Source organism: Oncorhynchus mykiss, chromosome 21 (assembly GCF_057628025.1).
Source record: "Oncorhynchus mykiss isolate SJ-2025 chromosome 21, ASM5762802v1, whole genome shotgun sequence".
Classification (NCBI taxonomy): domain Eukaryota; kingdom Metazoa; phylum Chordata; class Actinopteri; order Salmoniformes; family Salmonidae; genus Oncorhynchus; species Oncorhynchus mykiss.
Window position 1 is genome coordinate 43,883,439 of NC_143042.1, and position 19,091 is coordinate 43,902,529.

The following is a 19,091-nucleotide window of genomic DNA, read 5'->3' on the forward strand; positions in this document are numbered from 1 at the left end:
GACAATGTTTTGTTCCTACTGCGTACTAGTTTGTTTACTCTACAACAGTAGCTGTTGCAGGTGGGCGGGGATGTCTGGGTGTGTCAAAAAAAATGGCAGTTTTATATTGCTCTTTGATAGCCTTTATTATATTGAGAGAGGTGCATTAACATTTTACTGTGGTGTTCCATTAATATATAAAAAAAAAACTTTAAAAAAAAAGAAGTTCATGATCATCACTACATTTGTAACCGTCAGTTCTATCCACAAGTCATTTTGGTGATCACAGCTCCTCCATTGATAGATCACGGATTTAAGAAATACAATCATGTTTCAATGCACTCTTGGGCAGACTTAATTTTCATATCAAGCAAAACACAGATAGAAAAAAATACATGTCAATACTTTGATCCAGACATCCCTGAAATCTCATACAGATCATTTATATTAATAAAAATCCCATATACCTAAAGTGAAGACAGTTAAAAAGTAATCACTACATTTCACCAAAGCTTTGTGAGTACTGTATTTTTGTATGAACTCCCATAATATGTAGGCTATAACCATGTAAGATCATTATTTATAAAAATCAAATGGATATTAGATCTATCAGTGAAAATAGAATATAAAATGTCCTTGAGAGTTAAAATCATTGCCTCTACCAACAAAAAGTCAAAAGTACTACAATAGTTCATATTTCATCAGTTCAAATGACAGTTTACATTTCAGAATCATGATCTTAGATCTCTCTGAAACACGTTTTTCAGACCAGGCCTTGAATTCCAGCTCTGTTTCTTGGCCAACATGTAGACACATCCAAAGAGATCAGGGAACATATTCATCAGGTCAACCAATTCTAAATCCTCAGCACTGCAGAAGGAGAAACAAACTCAGCCACCTTCAAATGGTAAGACAGTGAAACGTTTTAGTACGGGGGAAAACAGTCTTACTTACTAGTGCTCATGGAGGTTGCGTATGAAGCGTAGTAACCCCAACATGTTCTCAGGGTAGGGCTTTCTGCCATCCATCTTTATCATCAATTCAGAGGGCAGCTGTGATCACAAAACAATCTGTAAATTGTGTAGCCTCAGCTTTCTACACTCTGCCAGGGGACAGGGCACTCCCACACTTTTGCATTAGTGTATACATGTTTTAATATACATGTACAGGTATATACAGTAGGGCAAAAAAGTATTTAGTCACCACCAATTGTGCAAGTTCTCCCACTTAAAAAGATGAGAGGCCTGTAATTTTCATCATAGGTACACTTCAACTATGACAGACAAAATGAGAAAAATAAATCCAGAAAACCACATTGTAGGATTTTAATGAATTTATTTGCAAATTATGGTGGAAAATAAGTATTTTGACACCTACCGGTACAAACAAGCAAGATTTCTGGCTCTCACAGACCTGTAACTTTTTTAAGAGGCTCCTTTGTCCTCCACTCGTTATCTGTATTAATGGCACCTGTTTGAACTTGTTATCAGTATAAAAGACACCTGTCCACAACCTCAGTCACACTCCAAACTCCACTATGGCCAAGACCAAAGACCTGTCAAAGGACACCAGAAACAAAATTGTAGACCTGCACCAGGCTGGGAAGACTGAATCTGCAATAGGTAAGCAGCTTGGTTTGAAGAAATCAACTGTGGGAGCAATTATTAGGAAATGGAAGACATACAAGACCACTGATAATCTCCCTCGATCTGGGGCTCCACGCAAGATCTCACCCCGTGGGGTCAAAAAGATCACAAGAACGGTGAGCAAAAATCCCAGAACCACACGGGGGGACCTAGTGAATGACCTGCCGAGAGCTGGGACCAAAGTAACAAAGCCTACCATCAGTAACACACTACGCCGCCAGGGACTCAAATCCTGCAGCGCCAGACGTGTCCCCCTGCTTAAGCCAGTATAAGTCCAGGCCCGTCTGAAGTTTGCTAGAGAGCATTTGGATGATCCAGAAGAAGATTGGGAGAATGTCAGATGAAACCAAAATATTTTGGTAAAAACTCAACTCGTCGTGTTTGGAGGACAAAGAATGCTGAGTTGCATCCAAAGAACACCATACCTACTGTGAAACATGGGGGTGGAAACATCATGCTTTGGGGCTGTTTTTCTGCAAAGGGACCAGGACGACTGATCCGTGTAAAGGAAAGAATATATTGTGAGATTTTGAGTGAAAACCTCCTTCCATCAGCAAGGGCATTGAAGATGAAACGTGGCTGGGTCTTTCAGCATGACAATGATCCCAAACACACCGCCCGGGCAACGAAGGAGTGGCTTCATAAGAAGCATTTCAAGGTCCTGGAGTGGCCTAGCCAGTCTCCAGATCTCATCCCCATAGAAAATCTTTGGAGGGAGTTGAAAGTCCGTGTTGCCCAGCAACAGCCCCAAAACGTCACTGCTCTAGAGGAGATCTGCATGGAGGAATGGGCCAAAATACTAGCAAGTGTGTGAAAACCTTGTGAAGACTTACAGAAAACGTTTAACCTCTGTCATTGCCAACAAAGGGTATATAACAAAGTATTGAGATACACTTTTGTTATTGACCAAATACTTATTTTCCACCATAATTTGCAAATAAATTCATTAAAAATCCTACAATGTGATTTTCTGGATTTTTTTTTCTAATTTTGTCTGTCATAGTTGAAGTGTACCTATGATGAAAATTACAAGCCTCATCTTTTTAAGTGGGAGAACTTGCACAATTGGTGGCTGACTAAATATTTGTTTGCCCCACAGTACATTTAATAAAATGACATCTGGTTCACCTTGGATCTCCACTGACAGAAGGATCTCTCCGTAGCACTTTGTTTCAGAGCTTCTAGAAGTTTTTGGTCAGCATCACTATACTTCCCGACCTCCTTCTCATTCCCAATTCTTCTCAAGTACTCAACTCTCCTGAAAGACAACAATATGCAGTAAAAAATGTCTAGTCATACATTCATGTACTTTGTGTACTCAGTTTAATGCATATACTTTACCATCGTCTCTTATTTTGCCCAAGCTAAAGCATCCTATGCATCGGAATAATATTAACTCATTATTTTCATTATGCACGTACAGTATTATCATTGTGTCAATCATTCTGTCACCATTACTGGAATACTGATCCCAAAATGTTTTGTCCTTATCTCCTTATGTTTAGCTTTAGTTTGTGTGTTAAATGCAATGTATGAAATGTGGTGTGATATCCCTACTAAATAGCTCGAGCTAATGTTCCTATCGACCCAGTAAGGCCAGCAGGCTACTCTCTTTATTGGTTGTAACTTATGAAAGTTGTATGGTCAATTTGCTTTGTTATTTAAAACGCCACTTTAAACATGTACATGACACAGCAACAAAATTTCCCCATGGGGACAATAAAGTCAGTAAAGTTCATTATTATTATTATTCATTATACAGGGTGCCATACTAACAAACAACTTTTCAAGTGACAAATAAGGATTTTCACCTCTGTGGTTTCCAGAAGAGGGGATGATTCAGGGTCTCCTCCACTGTAGGTCTGTCATCAGGGTCTTCATTGATCATCCACTCAATGAGGTCTTTTGCCACCTCGTCTGCCACATGTTCTAGTGTGTAAGTCCCCTTGATTATGTTTCGATTCTGTTCAAGTTCCTCACCAAGTGGACCTTCAAAGGGGTGGTGTCCACCAGAAAGGACGTAGTATACCAACATCCCAGCCACCTGAAATTACAACAATCATTCAGTCCATCGCTCTACAAACAGGAAATAATCTTTATTCTATCTTCACGTTGCTCAACCTGTATATCAGAGCTCCTCTTATATCCAGAGCCTTGTTTGTCTAACGTCTCCTTGGCCATCCAGCATTTTGTTCCCGCAGGGACTGTGTGTAGAGTTGTTTGTTCCACTGTGAGTCTGCGACTTATGCCAAAATCTGCCAATTTTGCATTTCCATTGATATCTGTTAAGGATAAATAATATCACAATATCATGTTTTTCATAAGTATAGGTACTAGAAAATGACTTTAAGATACTGCATATGGATTTTTAACACAATGATGAAAGCCATGTATTAGATTTAGTGGGAGTGAAAGGCTTAACTGTGCAATACTATAGTATCTCTCACCTATCAAAACATTCTGAGGTTTGATATCCCGATGAAGGACTTTGGTAGTTGGACCATGAAGGACACTTAAACTGCAGAGCACCTCTTCAGTGATTTTAATCAGGGCAGGAGTGTCGTCCTTGGACAGGTGTGTATTAATGTACTCATCCAGAGTGTATTCACAGAGCTGAAGAGCAAGATAACCAAAAAAACGGTCTTCTGCAAAATCCATGTATCTTACAATACCGCTACTGTCAAGCTCTGGAAGACGTAAAAACCCTTCCTCATTCTTGAGAAACTGATAGTTTGACCTGATCATTCTCTTTATAGCTACTTCAGTGCCATCATCCCTCAGGCCCAAGAAGACCTCAGTTCCATCACTTCCCTTTGCTATGCGAAAGTAATCATCATCAAATATAAGAGTGAGGTTTCCTACTTTATAAACTTTACATTCATTCATGTTGGCAAGCTTCTCTAACTGTGTCTCCCACCGCTTGCTGACTTTGTGCCATTTGCGCTGTGATGGTGATGTGCCAGTGGTGGGGTGGAACGGCTTGACACTAGAACACTCATCAAGGCCAGATTCCTCAACAGGTGTAGATGAAGTATTGAAGGCTAAACAGGTTTTATTTTCTTGTGCGTCTGTCTCTTCTTTTGGTATGTCTTGTTTTTCTGCCGTTCCCCTCTTCTTCTTCTTCTTCTTCTTCCTCTTCTTCTTCTTGGTTTCTGACAAATGACTGTCTTTTGAATCTTCACTTGTTGACTTGGAGACAGAACGTTGTTTGTCTAAGGACATGTTTAGATCTCTCAGCTTTACTTTCAGGTTTTCATCCCTTCCCCAGTTAAGTAGTCCTTCAGGTACCAGAGTCAGTCCCAGAGAGCTGATGTAACCAGGAACACAACTAAATGTGTAAAGATCTGCTAGCAACGCATAAGCATACATCTTCAAATCAGAGGAATAATCCTTCCTCTGTGTGCATGGGACAATGTGCTTGCTTATTTTCTCAAGGTCAGAGTTGCTCCAACGATCCTTGTCTTTTGTCTTCTGTGTGATGCCATAGAGCGTAACAATGATCAATGGCACGAGATAATCTTCTGTTTTAGAGGAAAGCAGTTTCACTAACTCAGGAATTAGGGTAAGTGACACCTCATTAGGTATTTCCTTCATGGCGCAAACAAGTGTATCTAAGGATTTCAATGCACCTGCCCTAAATTTCAGAGGAACTGTGGACAGACGTCTGCTTACATCTTCAACATAGGAAACTAGTTTATTGGAGTCGTTCAACCATTTAATGGCTTTCTGGAAGTATTCATCTTTATTTGCACCTTCATTGTTAAAGCACATGTCAATCATAGTGAGGTGGGTTTGTGGGTTCTCCTCTAGTAAGTGAAGACCATAGTGATTGAAAACATCTGTTGGGGATGTTTGTTTTATTGCTTGTGCAAAATTGAAAAAAAGCTTGATTTTGAAAAAGAACCCACTCTCTTCAGCAAAGTTTCCAATTATTGTGGCCAATTTCTGATCAATTGCAGGATGGACGCCATGATTTAGCCAAATTAAAGCTCCAGATTTGAGAAGCTCCTTCACAATATCCTCTCTGTCATGTGCTAATTGAATTGGAAAGAATGGTTGTTCTGCTAGACCATTTGGATCTGCCTTTGCTTCCAGTAATGTTGTCACTATATTCACTGGAACTTTATACAGTCCAGCATAATGCAGTGGTGCTAAACATCTCTTTGATGGTTTGTTGGGGTCAGCACCTTTTCCCAGTAGAAATGTACAAATCTCCTGATTTGCAAATGCAACAGCAGCAATTAAAGGGGTTACGTCATCTTGTAACGCAACACAAGGGTACAATGCATTGATGTCCTTGCCTCTAATCAATTTCTTCAGCCTCTTCAGATTATTATTAATAATGCACTTGATAATACGAACTGTTGGCCCTGAGATTTTGGCCAGATGTTCAAAAAAGTATTCCATAATTCCTATCAATTTTTTCTACGCAGGGATATCTGAGGGAGAAAAAGTCATGAGTATATTTTTCAATTAAATCATATTGAAATGGGATTCATAGTAACTTAACATGATATTTTCAGTATGCTCTTGTATGTTGAATAACAGTGTATAATGTATATGTTATTAGTGTCTAAATAGATACAGTGAATATACTGTACAGTACAATTGGTTTAGTTCATTAGGAGAGTAATAACTCAAATAAATCTTGCAGTTTTACATCTCTGGTGCATACCTGTGTGGTGCCTTTACCTGACTGAAATACTATTAAAGCTGTTTTATATTATGTCAAATGCAGAGTTAGGATTTGTTATAACATGGAAAGAGCAGCATTCATTGGACTGTGCCAATACTCTCAAAAATCGACTTTAAAAGTACGTACCCCTTAGAGTTCTTGGAGCAGAAACGTCCTCTCTCAGCCCGAAGCTCACAGTGCCCACTCTACTGATGCGGAAGAGACACCATTTAAAGTTCTTCCTGAAACCCAACCTAGACTGGTACAACAGGTATATTTAGTGCTTTAGACAACTCTTCTTACATTTGTTTTCACAATCTTTATCATGGAAACAGCAACATTTCCCGCACTGTACCAAAAACTCATCAGTACTAAACACAAGGAAACCCAAAGAGATGCAAATCAACTTTAGGAAAAAAAGTCAACCAAGCCTATCCCCACTATCAATACATGTAGTGGATATTGAGATTATGTCAGTACTTGAGGACAACCACTGAATTGGAACATCAAATCCGTCACCAGTGTTAGGGAGTAACAGATTACATGTAGCGGATTACACACAAAAAATCCATTACATTACCAGCAAAAATATTGTAATCAGATTACAGATCCTTAAAAAAACTAAATGATTACTTCGAAGATTACTTTGAAATTCGGAAAGGATGCTTGCATGAAAAATATATACTTGACACTTCTCTGTTTCCCCAATGACATTCGAATCAGCATTGAAAAAAGGCTCAAGTTTAAGTTTGTTCCACCTGAGCGAGTCTGACCACAAGTAAGAGACCACTATGATGACACACCAAATGTGTTTGATGGATCGAGGGAAAAAAACAGGAATAGGCTTTTGTAGGCTACAGTCCAAGCTATGTCTTCCAATGGTACAACAGCTGTTTCCAAGCGGCTTGGAGGTAAGGATGACAGCAGTGGTGTAGTCTACATATCTACATAGCATATTGATGTGAATCACACTGCTGCTCTCTCATTTAGTGATTTACGTCTTACGGATTGTGGTTGTTGTGGATGGCTTTTCACAAATCTAAATTAGTATTTATACAATAATAGTTGAATTCAAGAAGTTTAAGCTGCATATCAATCATTGTTTTTGAAACCAGTGGACAGCCAGTGAAAAATGCGCTCTTTCAACAGCTGCAGAGTGCGGATCCCAGCCTGTGGAATAAAAGTGGGCCTTTTATTGCTCAATCTAATTCATGATGATAAAAATAAATCCATAGGCCGAATGGACACATGCTTAAACTCACACACTTTTGATAGACTTATAGGGGCAATCTGTAGTTGCTACATCCCTTGATATACTGTATATATATATATATATATTGTGGAAGGACCACCAGAGGGCAGGCTGGGCTCATGGATAGTAGACCAACAAGGCATGGGAGACAAGGTAACCAGAGGCAATTAAGCACAGCTGACATATTCTCATTCCCCTATAAGAGAGAGTATGGAACCAGCAGAGAGAGGGGAGGGGAACCTATCTCTGAAAGATGGCCACCGAGACAGAGGAGCTATCCATGAAGAACCACTAAGACGGTGACAATCTCGTGACTTTTGTTATAGTTTAAAGATAATCGTATTGTGTTCCTGTTTCATCTGGAGAAGATGTATGTTTTTCCTTGGGAGATTTTCATTGATTATGTTGGAGTGTTTGTGTTGACCAAATGCCCTCAATAGAGAACTGTGTTCAATCAAGAAAACCTACTCCTGACTCGTTTATTCCACCTTTCCGCTTTAGAGTGACGGCCAATTACTTGGTCCGCTCACATTGGTGGAGAATGCAGGCATTAGGTGGACGAGTGACACAAGGATAAGTGAGTACATCAAGATTCTTCCAGTAGACCCGGAGGAACCATTCAAGAACGATGGATAACGCCCTACTACAACAATTGATCACGGCACAGCAGACAACCATAGAACTCCTGCAACAACAGCTGAGCCGGCGAGAAGAACCTAGAGTTAAGCCAAGAGCGGCTGCTCACGCCATCTTACCTCGTCTCTCCAAGGAGGATGATATTGAGGCCTTCCTCATGGAAGAGTGGCGAGCGCATTAGCGAGCGCATTAGCCCCTCTTTTGACCGGGGTGGCTCAGGAAGCCTATTTTGACCTGGATTCCCGCGAAGCTGCGGATTATGGGCGACTAAAAACCGAGATCCTGTCCCGGTACCAGCTGACTGCCAGAGATAGGGCCGTAAAGTTCCATCAATGGACCTATACAGCTGACCAACCCGTCCGTGCCCAGATCTTCGCATTAATACGACTGACGAAACAGTGGCTAGAACCTGGAAAGGGAGTAGGACGTGATAGAGACCCTCATAGTGGACAAGATATTGAGGGAATTACCCAGTGACTTAAAAAGGGTTGTGGGGCAAGCCAACCCATTGTCAGCCGACGACATAGCCCAGGCGGTGGAAACATATCGGTCTACAGGGGAGTTGTTAAAAAGTGACAAGGAGGAACGAAAGGATTCGTCCAATCAGTGACTGGTGTGGTGTATTCCTCAAATGCCATTGGAAGAATCACGGAACATTTTCCAGTCTGTGATAGCAAAACAGTCCTGTAGCTTAGCATCTGCTTCCTCTGACCACTTCCTTGTTGAGCGAGTCATTGGTACTTCATGCTTTAGATTTAGCTTGTAAGCAGGAATCAGGAGGATAGAATTATGGTCAGATTTACCAAATGGAGGGTGAGGGAGTGCTTTGTACGCATCTCTGTGTTTATTTTTGTAATTTTTTTATTTCACCTTTATTTAACCAGGTAGGCTAGTTGAGAACAAGTTCTCATTTGCAACTGCGACCTGGCCAAGATAAAGCGTAGCAATTCGACACATACAACAAATAGGAGTTACACATGGAATAAACAAAACATACAGTCAATAATACAGTGGCATTGGCATTGAAGCTCGTCTGGAGGTTAGATAACACATGTCCAAGGAGGGGCCAGAAGTATACAGAATGGTGTCGTCTGCGTAGAGGTGGATCAGAGAATCACCAGCAGCAAGAGCAACATCATTGATGTATACAGAAAAGAGAGTCGGCCCAAGAATTGAACCCTGTGGCACACCCATAGAGACTGTCAGAGGTCCAGACAACAGGCCCTCCGATTTGACACACTGAACTCTATCAGAGAAGTAGTTGGTAAACCAGGCGAGGCAATCATTTGAGAAACCAAGGCTGTCGAGTCTGCCAATAAGAATGTTGTGATTGACAGAGTCGAAAGCCTTGGCCAGGTCGATGAATACGGCTGCACAGTAATGTCTCTTATCGATGGCGGTTATGATGTCGTTTAGAACCTTGAGCGTGGCTGAGGTGCACCCATGACCAGCTCTGAAACCAGATTGCATAGCGGAGAAGGTATGGTGGGATTCGAAATGGTCAGTAATCTGTTTGTTAACTTGGCTTTCGAAGACCTTAGAAAGACAGTGTAGGATAGATATAGGTCTATAGCAGTTTGGGTCTAGAGTGTCACCCCCTTTGAAGAGGGGGATGACCGCGGCAGCTTTCCAATCTTTGCGAATCTCAGACGATATGAAAGAGAGGTTGAACATGCTAGTAATAGGGGTTGCAACAATTTCGGCAGATCATTTTTAGAAAGAGAGGGTCCAGATTGTCTAGCCCGGCGGAGTTTGTGGAGTAAAGGTGGCCAATATGGTTTTTTTTTACCTCTGGTTACACATTTAACATGCTGGTAGAAATGAGTTAAAACTGATTTAATTTTCCCTGCATTAAAGTCCCCTGCCACTAGGAGCGCTCTGCCTCTGGATGAATATTTTCATGTTTGCTTATGGCCCTATACAGCTCGTTGAGTGCCGTCTTAGTGCCAGCATCGGTTTGTGGTGGTAAATAGACAACTACGAAAAATAGATGAAAACTCTCTTGGTAAATAGTGTGGTCTTCAGCTTATCATGAGATATTCTACCTCAGGCAAGCAAAACCTTGAGACTTCCTTAATATTACATTTCGTGCACCAGCTGTTATTTACAAATAGAAACAGACCGCCACGCCTTGTCTTAATGGAGGAAGCTGATCTATCTTGCCGATGGACCGAAAACCCTGCCAGCTGTATGTTATCCATGTCGTCGTTCAGCCACGACTCTGTTAAATATAAGAAATTACAGTTTTTTATGTCCCGATGGTAAGATATCCTTGATCAGAGCTCATCCATTTTGTTATCCAATGATTGCAAGTTTTCTAATAGAACTGATGGTAGCCTCCTTTTTCTCTGTCTTTTCTTCACGCAAATGACAGGGATTTGGGTCTGTTCCCGAGAAAGCAATATATATTTTGCGTCGGACTCAATAAAGAAAAAATCTTTGTCCAGTTTGAGGTGAGTAATCGCTGTTCTGATGTCCATACGTTATTTTTGGTCATAAGTGACGGTAGCAGCAACATTATGTACAAAATTAGGAAAAACACTAGTTAAAACCAACGCGAAAAAACTAACAAAATAGCACAGTTGGTTAGGAGCACATAAAATGGCAGCCATCCCCCTCAGGCTCCATTCTACCTATGATTTTGTTATCTGATAAACTATTTTTCTTTCGCTGTATAAAAACATTGAGTTCATGAATGATGGTTTATATGCATACACCTCTACTTAGGCTATAGACTACATCCGATGAGGTAGTGGTGCCTGGAGAAGTGAGTATTACTCAGATGTTGCCAAAACATTTCCTACAGCCCACCCGGAGAAAGAAAGGCTCCCTGTGTGAAACATACTATGAGAAACAGTAACATACACTCTGAATTACCTAACATGCTAAATCTCATCCTGGTCTTTCACAGTCAGGTCAACCCAAGCTGTACTGTGCAAGTCGGCTAATATTAGGCTTACTATTGAAACAGATAACCGAGGCTGTCAACTGAGTCAGAAATTCACAGGTTTCAACATTTTTTCAGGTTTTAGTTGGTTGTTGCATCTTTGAATTCCCTCCCTTTCTAACACATTGACAGAGATGGAACAATGAAACCGCTTGCATGTATTCCTGCATGCTTTGACCTACCGCCATGTGTTTTTCTGCGCAGCATGGATCACCACTGGTGTTGAATGTATCATTGCTGTATGGGGCACTCAAAATGTAGCCCTTATAGTTGGGTAGCCAATCTAGACTACTGCTCAAATGTTGCTGTAATGGGTCTACATGTTTCTGTTTTACATGCTGTTTTGTTTTTTGGTTAATTGTCAAGCTTTAAAAACCGAAGCCGGATTGCAACATTTTAGTAGCCTAGCTCAGACTGTGGCATGTCTGTACACTTTCTCTCCGCTGTAAATGGGACACATGAAAGCTGTATTTTCATAAAGCAGATGACTTAACTGTTGACTCATTTATACTCACTTGTGTGTCCTATTCGGCCCATGGGCCTTGTGTTTGACATGTGCGCCAGCCTATTAGCCACGTTATGACTGACTTGTGATCATTGCCGTTGCTAGTTTGATTGTATTGACATTCCCAGCCTTAGTTTCAGTCATTCGTTTTTGTTCAAAATATTGAGTCATTGAAACTGAAACAGTGCCTCCCGAATGGGTGGAGACAGCAAACAACATACCAGGCCAGCTATGATTTACAACCTGATAGCAATATTTTTTGGGACCAACAAGAAATGTATTGGTGAATTATATTAATCATGCATTGAACTGCATCTATTCTGTCAACGATGCCTTACTGTACGTCATGGAATAAAAATTAAATTAAACTATTTTTAAAACATCTTATAAAGTCAGTATTGAAGCATAAGCTGGGAATTTGATATTTTTGACTGATATGATTGTCTGTTTCATATCGGCAAAGTAGTTGAAACGTTGTCAGTTCTGCTTGAACTCTGACACAACTGAAGTAATTATCACAACAGAACTACTAGTAGGTGTCACACCCTGATCTGTTTCACCTGTCCTTGTGATTGTCTCCTCCCCCTCCAGGTGTCGCTTATTTTCCCTGCTGTATTTATCCCTGTGTTTGATGTCTCTCTGTGCCAGTTTGTCTTGTATGTTCAAGTCAACCAGTGTGGTTTTCCCTGTGCTCCTGCGGTTTAATTTTAAAAAATGCTCTTCTACTAGTCCTTCCGGTTTTGACCTTTGCCTGTTTCTTGGACTCCATTCTCACCTGCCTGCCTGCCTGCCTGCCTGCCTGCCTGCCTGCCTGCCTGCCGTTCTGTACCTCTGGAACTCTGAACTGGTTTTGACTTTTTGCCTGTCCAGGACCATTCTCTTGCCTACCTCATTAGGATTGTTAATAAACATCTTGTACTCTTAATCATCTGCCTCCTGTGTCTGCATCTGGGTCTTGCCTTGTGCCCTTATAGTAGGTCTAGCTAACGTTAGCAAACTTGAAAGAAATACATAAAATGACACTTACAGTTTCACACTGGCTCGCTGCAGTAGGTAAGTGAAAGTTGAATTCATCACTTTGGATATCTGCGGGAGAAAAAGTCATGAGTATCTTTTTCAATTAAATCATATTGAAATGGGATTCATAGTAAACATGATATTTTCAGTATGCTCTTGTATGTTGAATAACAGTGTATGATGTATATGTTATTAGTGTCTAAATAGATACAGTGAATATACTGTACAGTACAATTGGTTTAGTTCATTAGGAGAGTAATAACTCAAATAAATCTTGCAGTTTTACATCTCTGGTGCATACCTGTGTGGTGCCTTTACCTGACTGAAATACTATTAAAGCTGTTTTATATTATGTCAAATGCAGAGTTAGGATTTGTTATAACATGGAAAGAGCAGCATTCATTGGACTGTGCCAATACTCTCAAAAATCGACTTTAAAAGTACGTACCCCTTAGAGTTCTTGGAGCAGAAACGTCCTCTCTCAGCCCGAAGCTCACAGTGCCCACTCTACTGATGCGGAAGAGACACCATTTAAAGTTCTTCCTGAAACCCAACCTAGACTGGTACAACAGGTATATTTAGTGCTTTAGACAACTCTTCTTACAGTTGTTTTCACAATCTTTATCATGGAAACAGCAACATTTCCCACACTGTACCAAAAACTCATCAGTACTAAACACAAGGAAACCCAAAGAGATGCAAATCAACTTTAGGAAAAAAAGTCAACCAAGCCTATCCCCACTATCAATACATGTAGTGGATATTGAGATTATGTCAGTACTTGAGGACAACCACTGAATTGGAACATCAAATCCGTCACCAGTGTTAGGGAGTAACAGATTACATGTAGCGGATTACACACAAAAAATCCATTACATTACCAGCAAAAATATTGTAATCAGATTACAGATCCTAAAAAAACTAAATGATTACTTCGAGGATTACTTTGAAATTCGGAAAGGATGCTTGCATGAAAAAAATATATTTGACACTTCTCTGTTTTCTCAATGACATTCGAATCAGCATTGAAAAAAGACGCAAGTTTAAGTTTGTTCCACCTGAGTGAGTCTGACCACAAGTCAGAGACCACTATGATGACACACCAAATGATGACCACCAATCAGAGACCACTATTTTGACACACCAAATGTGTTTGATGGATCGAGGGAAAAAAACAGGAATAGGCTTTTGTAGGCTACAGTCCAAGCTATGTCTTCCAATGGTACAACAGCTGTCGGCATCCAAAGATTATCCAATTTAAATAAAGGCTTGGAGGTAAGGATGACAGCAGTGGTGTAGTCTACATATCTACATAGCATATTGATGTGAATCACACTGCTGCTCTCTCATTTAGTGATTTACGTCTTACGGATTGTGGTTGTTGTGGATGGCTTTTCACAAATCTAAATTAGTATTTATACAATAATAGTTGAATTCAAGAAGTTTAAGCTGCATATCAATCATTGTTTTTGAAACCAGTGGACAGCCAGTGAAAAATGCGCTCTTTCAACAGCTGCAGAGTGCGGATCCCAGCCTGTGGAATAAAAGTGGGCCTTTTATTGCTCAATCTAATTCATGATGATAAAAATAAATCCATAGGCCGAATGGACACATGCTTAAACTCACACACTTTTGATAGACTTATAGGGGCAATCTGTAGTTGCTACATCCCTTGATATACTGTATATATATATATATATTGTGGAAGGACCACCAGAGGGCAGGCTGGGCTCATGGATAGTAGACCAACAAGTTATGGGAGACAAGGTAACCAGAGGCAATTAAGCACAGCTGACATATTCTCATTCCCCTATAAGAGAGAGTATGGAACCAGCAGAGAGAGGGGAGGGGAACCTATCTCTGAAAGATGGCCACCGAGACAGAGGAGCTATCCATGAAGAACCACTAAGACGGTGACAATCTCGTGACTTTTGTTATAGTTTAAAGATAATCGTATTGTGTTCCTGTTTCATCTGGAGAAGATGTATGTTTTTCCTTGGGAGATTTTCATTGATTATGTTGGAGTGTTTGTGTTGACCAAATGCCCTCAATAGAGAACTGTGTTCAATCAAGAAAACCTACTCCTGACTCGTTTATTCCACCTTTCCGCTTTAGAGTGACGGCCAATTACTTGGTCCGCTCACATTGGTGGAGAATGCAGGCATTAGGTGGACGAGTGACACAAGGATAAGTGAGTACATCAAGATTCTTCCAGTAGACCCGGAGGAACCATTCAAGAACGATGGATAACGCCCTACTACAACAATTGATCACGGCACAGCAGACAACCATAGAACTCCTGCAACAACAGCTGAGCCGGCGAGAAGAACCTAGAGTTAAGCCAAGAGCGGCTGCTCACGCCATCTTACCTCGTCTCTCCAAGGAGGATGATATTGAGGCCTTCCTCATGGAAGAGTGGCGAGCGCATTAGCGAGCGCATTAGCCCCTCTTTTGACCGGGGTGGCTCAGGAAGCCTATTTTGACCTGGATTCCCGCGAAGCTGCGGATTATGGGCGACTAAAAACCGAGATCCTGTCCCGGTACCAGCTGACTGCCAGAGATAGGGCCGTAAAGTTCCATCAATGGACCTATACAGCTGACCAACCCGTCCGTGCCCAGATCTTTGCATTAATACGACTGACGACTGGCTAGAACCTGGAAAGGGAGTAGGACGTGATAGAGACCCTTGTAGTGGACAAGATATTGAGGGAATTACCCAGTGACTTAAAAATGGTTGTGGGGCAAGCCAACCCATTGTCAGCCAACGACATAGCCCAGGCGGTGGAAACATATCGGTCTACAGGGGAGTTGTTAAAAAGTGACAAGGAGGAACGGAAGGATTCTTCCAATCAATGACTGATGTGGTGTATTCCTCAAATGCCATTGGAAGAATCCCGGAACATTTTCCAGTCTGTGCTAGCAAAACAGTCCTGTAGCTTAGCATCTGCTTCCTCTGACCATTTCCTTATTGAGCGAGTCATTGGTACTATATGCTTTAGATTTAGCTTGTAAGCAGGAATCAGGAGGATAGAATTATGGTCAGATTTACCAAATGGAGGGTGAGGGAGAACTTTGTACGCATCTGTGTTTATTTTTTTATTTTTTTTATTTCACCTTTATTTAACCAGGTAGGCTAGTTGAGAACAAGTTCTCATTTGCAACTGCGACCTGGCCAAGATAAAGCGTAGCAATTCGACACATACAACAAATAGGAGTTACACATGGAATAAACAAAACATACAGTCAATAATACAGTAGAACAAAAGAAAACAAAAAGTCTATACAGAGTGAGTCCAAATGAGGTAAGTTAAGGAAATAAATAGGCCATGGTGGCAAAGTAATTACAATATAGCAATTAAACACTAGAATGGTAGATCGGCAGAAGATGAATGTGCAGGTAGAGATACTGGGGTGCAAAGGAGCAAAATAAATAAATACCAGTATGGGGATGAGGTAGGTAGGTAGATAGATTGGCTGTTTACAGATAGGGTAAGTACAGGTGCAGTGATCTGTAAACTGCTCTGACAGCTGGTGCTTAAAGCTAGTGAGGGAGATGTGAGTCTCCAGCTTCAGAGATTTTTTGCAATTCATTCCAGTCATGGGCAGCAGAGAACTGGAAGGAAAGATGACCAAAGGAGGAATAGGCTTTGGGGGTGACCAGTGAGATATACTTGCTGGAGCGCATGCTACGAGTGGGTGCTGCTATGGTGACCAGTGAGCTGAGATAAGGCGGGGCTTTACCTAGCAGAGACTTGTAGATAACCTGTAGCCAGTGGGTTTGGCGACGAGTATGACGCGAGGGCCAACCAACGAGAGCGTACACGTCGCAATGGTGGGTAGTATATGGGGCTTTGGTGACAAAACGGATGGCACTGTGATAGACTGCATACAGTTTGTTGAGTAGAGTGTTGGAGGCTATTTTATAGATGACATCACTGAAGTCGAGGATCGGTAGGATGGTCAGTTTTACGAGGGTATGTTTGGCAGCATGAGTGAAGGATGCTTTGTTCCGAAATAGGAAGCCGATTCTAGATTTAATTTTGGATTGGAGATGCTTAATGTGAGTCTGGAAGGAGAGTTTACAGTCTAACCAGACACCCAGGTATTTGTAGTTGTCCACGTATTCTAAGTCAGAACCGTCCAGAGTAGTGATGCTGGATGGGCGGGCAGGTGCGGGCAGCGATCGATTGAAAAGCATGCATTTAGTTTTACTTGCGCTTAAGAGCAGATTGAGGCCACGGAAGGAGAGTTGTATGGCATTGAAGCTCGTCTGGAGGTTAGATAACAGTGTCCAAGGAGGGGCCAGAAGTATACAGAATGGTGTCGTCTGCATAGAGGTGGATCAGAGAATCACCAGCAGCAAGAGCAACATCATTGATGTATACAGAAAAGAGAGTCGGCCCAAGAATTGAACCCTGTGGCACACCCATAGAGACTGTTAGAGGTCCAGACAACAGCCCCTCCGATTTGACACACTCTATCAGAGAAGTAGTTGGTAAACCAGGCGAGGCAATCATTTGAGAAACCAAGGCTGTCGAGTCTGCCAAGAAGAATGTTGTGATTGACAGAGTCAAAAGCCTTGGCCAGGTCGATGAATACGGCTGCACAGTAATGTCTCTTATCGATGGCGGTTATGATGTCGTTTAGAACCTTGAGCGTGGCTGAGGTGCACCCATGACCAGCTCTGAAACCAGATTGCATAGCGGAGAAGGTATGGTGGGATTCGAAATTGTCAGTAATCTGTTTGTTAACTTGGCTTTCGAAGACCTTGGAAAGACAGTGTAGGATAGATATAGGTCTGTAGCAGTTTGGGTCTAGAGTGTCACCCCCTTTGAAGAGGGGGATGACCGCGGCAGCTTTCCAATCTTTGCGAATCTCAGACGATACGAAAGAGAGGTTGAACATTCTAGTAATAGGGGTTGCAACAATTTCGGCAGATCATTTTAGAAAGAGAGGATCCAGATTCTCTAGCCCGGCGGAGTTTGTGGAGTAAAGGTGGCCAATATGTTTTTTTTTTACCTCTGGTTGCACATTTAACATGCTGGTAGAAATGAGTTAAAACTGATTTAATTTTCCCTGCATTAAAGTCCCCTGCCACTAGGAGCGCTCTGCCCATGGATGAGCATTTTCATGTTTGCTTATGGCCCTATGCAGCTCGTTGAGTGCCGTCTTAGTGCCAGCATCGGTTTGTGGTGGTAAATAGACAACTATGAAAAATAGATGAAAACTCTCTTGGTAAATAGTGTGGTCTACAGCTTATCATGAGATATTCTACCTCAGGCAAGCAAAACCTTGAGACTTCCTTAATATTACATTTCGTGCACCAGCTGTTATTTACAAATAGAAACAGATCGCCACGCCTTGTCTTAATGGAGGAAGCTGTTCTATCTTGCCGATGGACCGAAAACCCCGCCAGCTGTATGTTATCCATGTCGTCGTTCAGCCACGACTCTGTGAAGTATAAGATATTACAGTTTTTTATGTCCCGATGGTAAGATATCCTTGATCAGAGCTCATCCATTTTGTTATCCAATGATTGCAAGTTGGCTAATAGGACTGATGGTAGCCTCCTTTTTCTCCGTCTTTTCTTCACACAAATGACAGGGATTTGGGGCTGTTCCCGAGAAAGCAATATATTTTGCGTCAGAGTCAATAAAGAAAAAATCTTTGTCCAGTTTGAGGTGAGTAATCGCTGTTCTGATGTCCATACGTTATTTTTGGTCATAAGTGACGGTAGCCGCAACATTTGTACAAAATTAGGAAAAACACTAGTTAAAACCAACGCGAAAAAACTAACAAAATAGCACAGTTGGTTAGGAGCACATAAAATGGCAGCCATCCCCTCAGGCTCCATTCTACCTATGATTTTGTTATCTGATAAACTATTTTTCTTTCGCTGTATAAAAACATTGAGTTCATGAATGATGGTTTATATGCATACACCTCTACTTAGGCTATAGACCACATCCGATGAGGTAGTGGTGCCTGGAGAAGTGAGTATTACTCAGATGTTGCCAAAACATTTCCTACAGCCCACCCGGAGAAAGAAAGGCTCCCTGTGTGAAACATACTATGAGAAACAGTAACATACACTCTGAATTACCTAACATACTAAATCTCATCCTGGTCTTTCACAGTCAGGTCAACCCAAGCTGTACTGTGCAAGTCGGCTAATAGTAGGCTTACTATTGAAACAGATAACCGAGGCTGTCAACTGAGTCAGAAATTCACAGGTTTCAAATTTTTTTCAGGTTTTAGTTGGTTGTTGCATCTTTGAATTCCCTCCCTTTCTAACACATTGACAGAGATGGAACAATGAAACCGCTTGCATGTTTTCCTGCATGCTTTGACCTACTGCCATGTGTTTTTCTGCGCAGCATGGATCACCACTGGTGTTGAATGTATCATTGCTGTATGGTGCACTCAAAATGTAG

General features: G+C 41.4%; 1 protein-coding gene across 5 annotated transcripts; it reads right to left on the bottom strand.

The window, feature by feature from the left end:
- Positions 1-99: 99 nt before the first annotated feature.
- On the bottom strand, positions 100-13,217 carry LOC149973254 (uncharacterized). Of its 5 annotated transcripts, none has more exons than XM_090214715.1 (9): positions 13,106-13,217; positions 12,668-12,726; positions 6,448-6,554; positions 4,073-6,064; positions 3,747-3,907; positions 3,437-3,669; positions 2,754-2,883; positions 934-1,031; positions 100-849 (listed from the first exon to the last, which is right to left on the bottom strand). In XM_090214715.1, the coding sequence occupies exons 4-9, from the start codon at positions 6,030-6,032 to the stop codon at positions 711-713; spliced, it is 2,721 nt and encodes a 906-aa protein (XP_090070841.1). In that variant the 5' UTR covers positions 6,033-6,064; positions 6,448-6,554; positions 12,668-12,726; positions 13,106-13,217; the 3' UTR covers positions 100-710. The 5 variants fall into 5 exon arrangements, with proteins under 5 accessions (XP_090070841.1, XP_090070843.1, XP_090070840.1 ...); XM_090214717.1 differs by having other exon boundaries at positions 4,073-4,238; positions 6,448-6,559; positions 13,106-13,169; XM_090214714.1 differs by having other exon boundaries at positions 6,448-6,559; positions 13,106-13,169.
- Between the last annotated feature and the right edge of the window lie 5,874 nt (positions 13,218-19,091).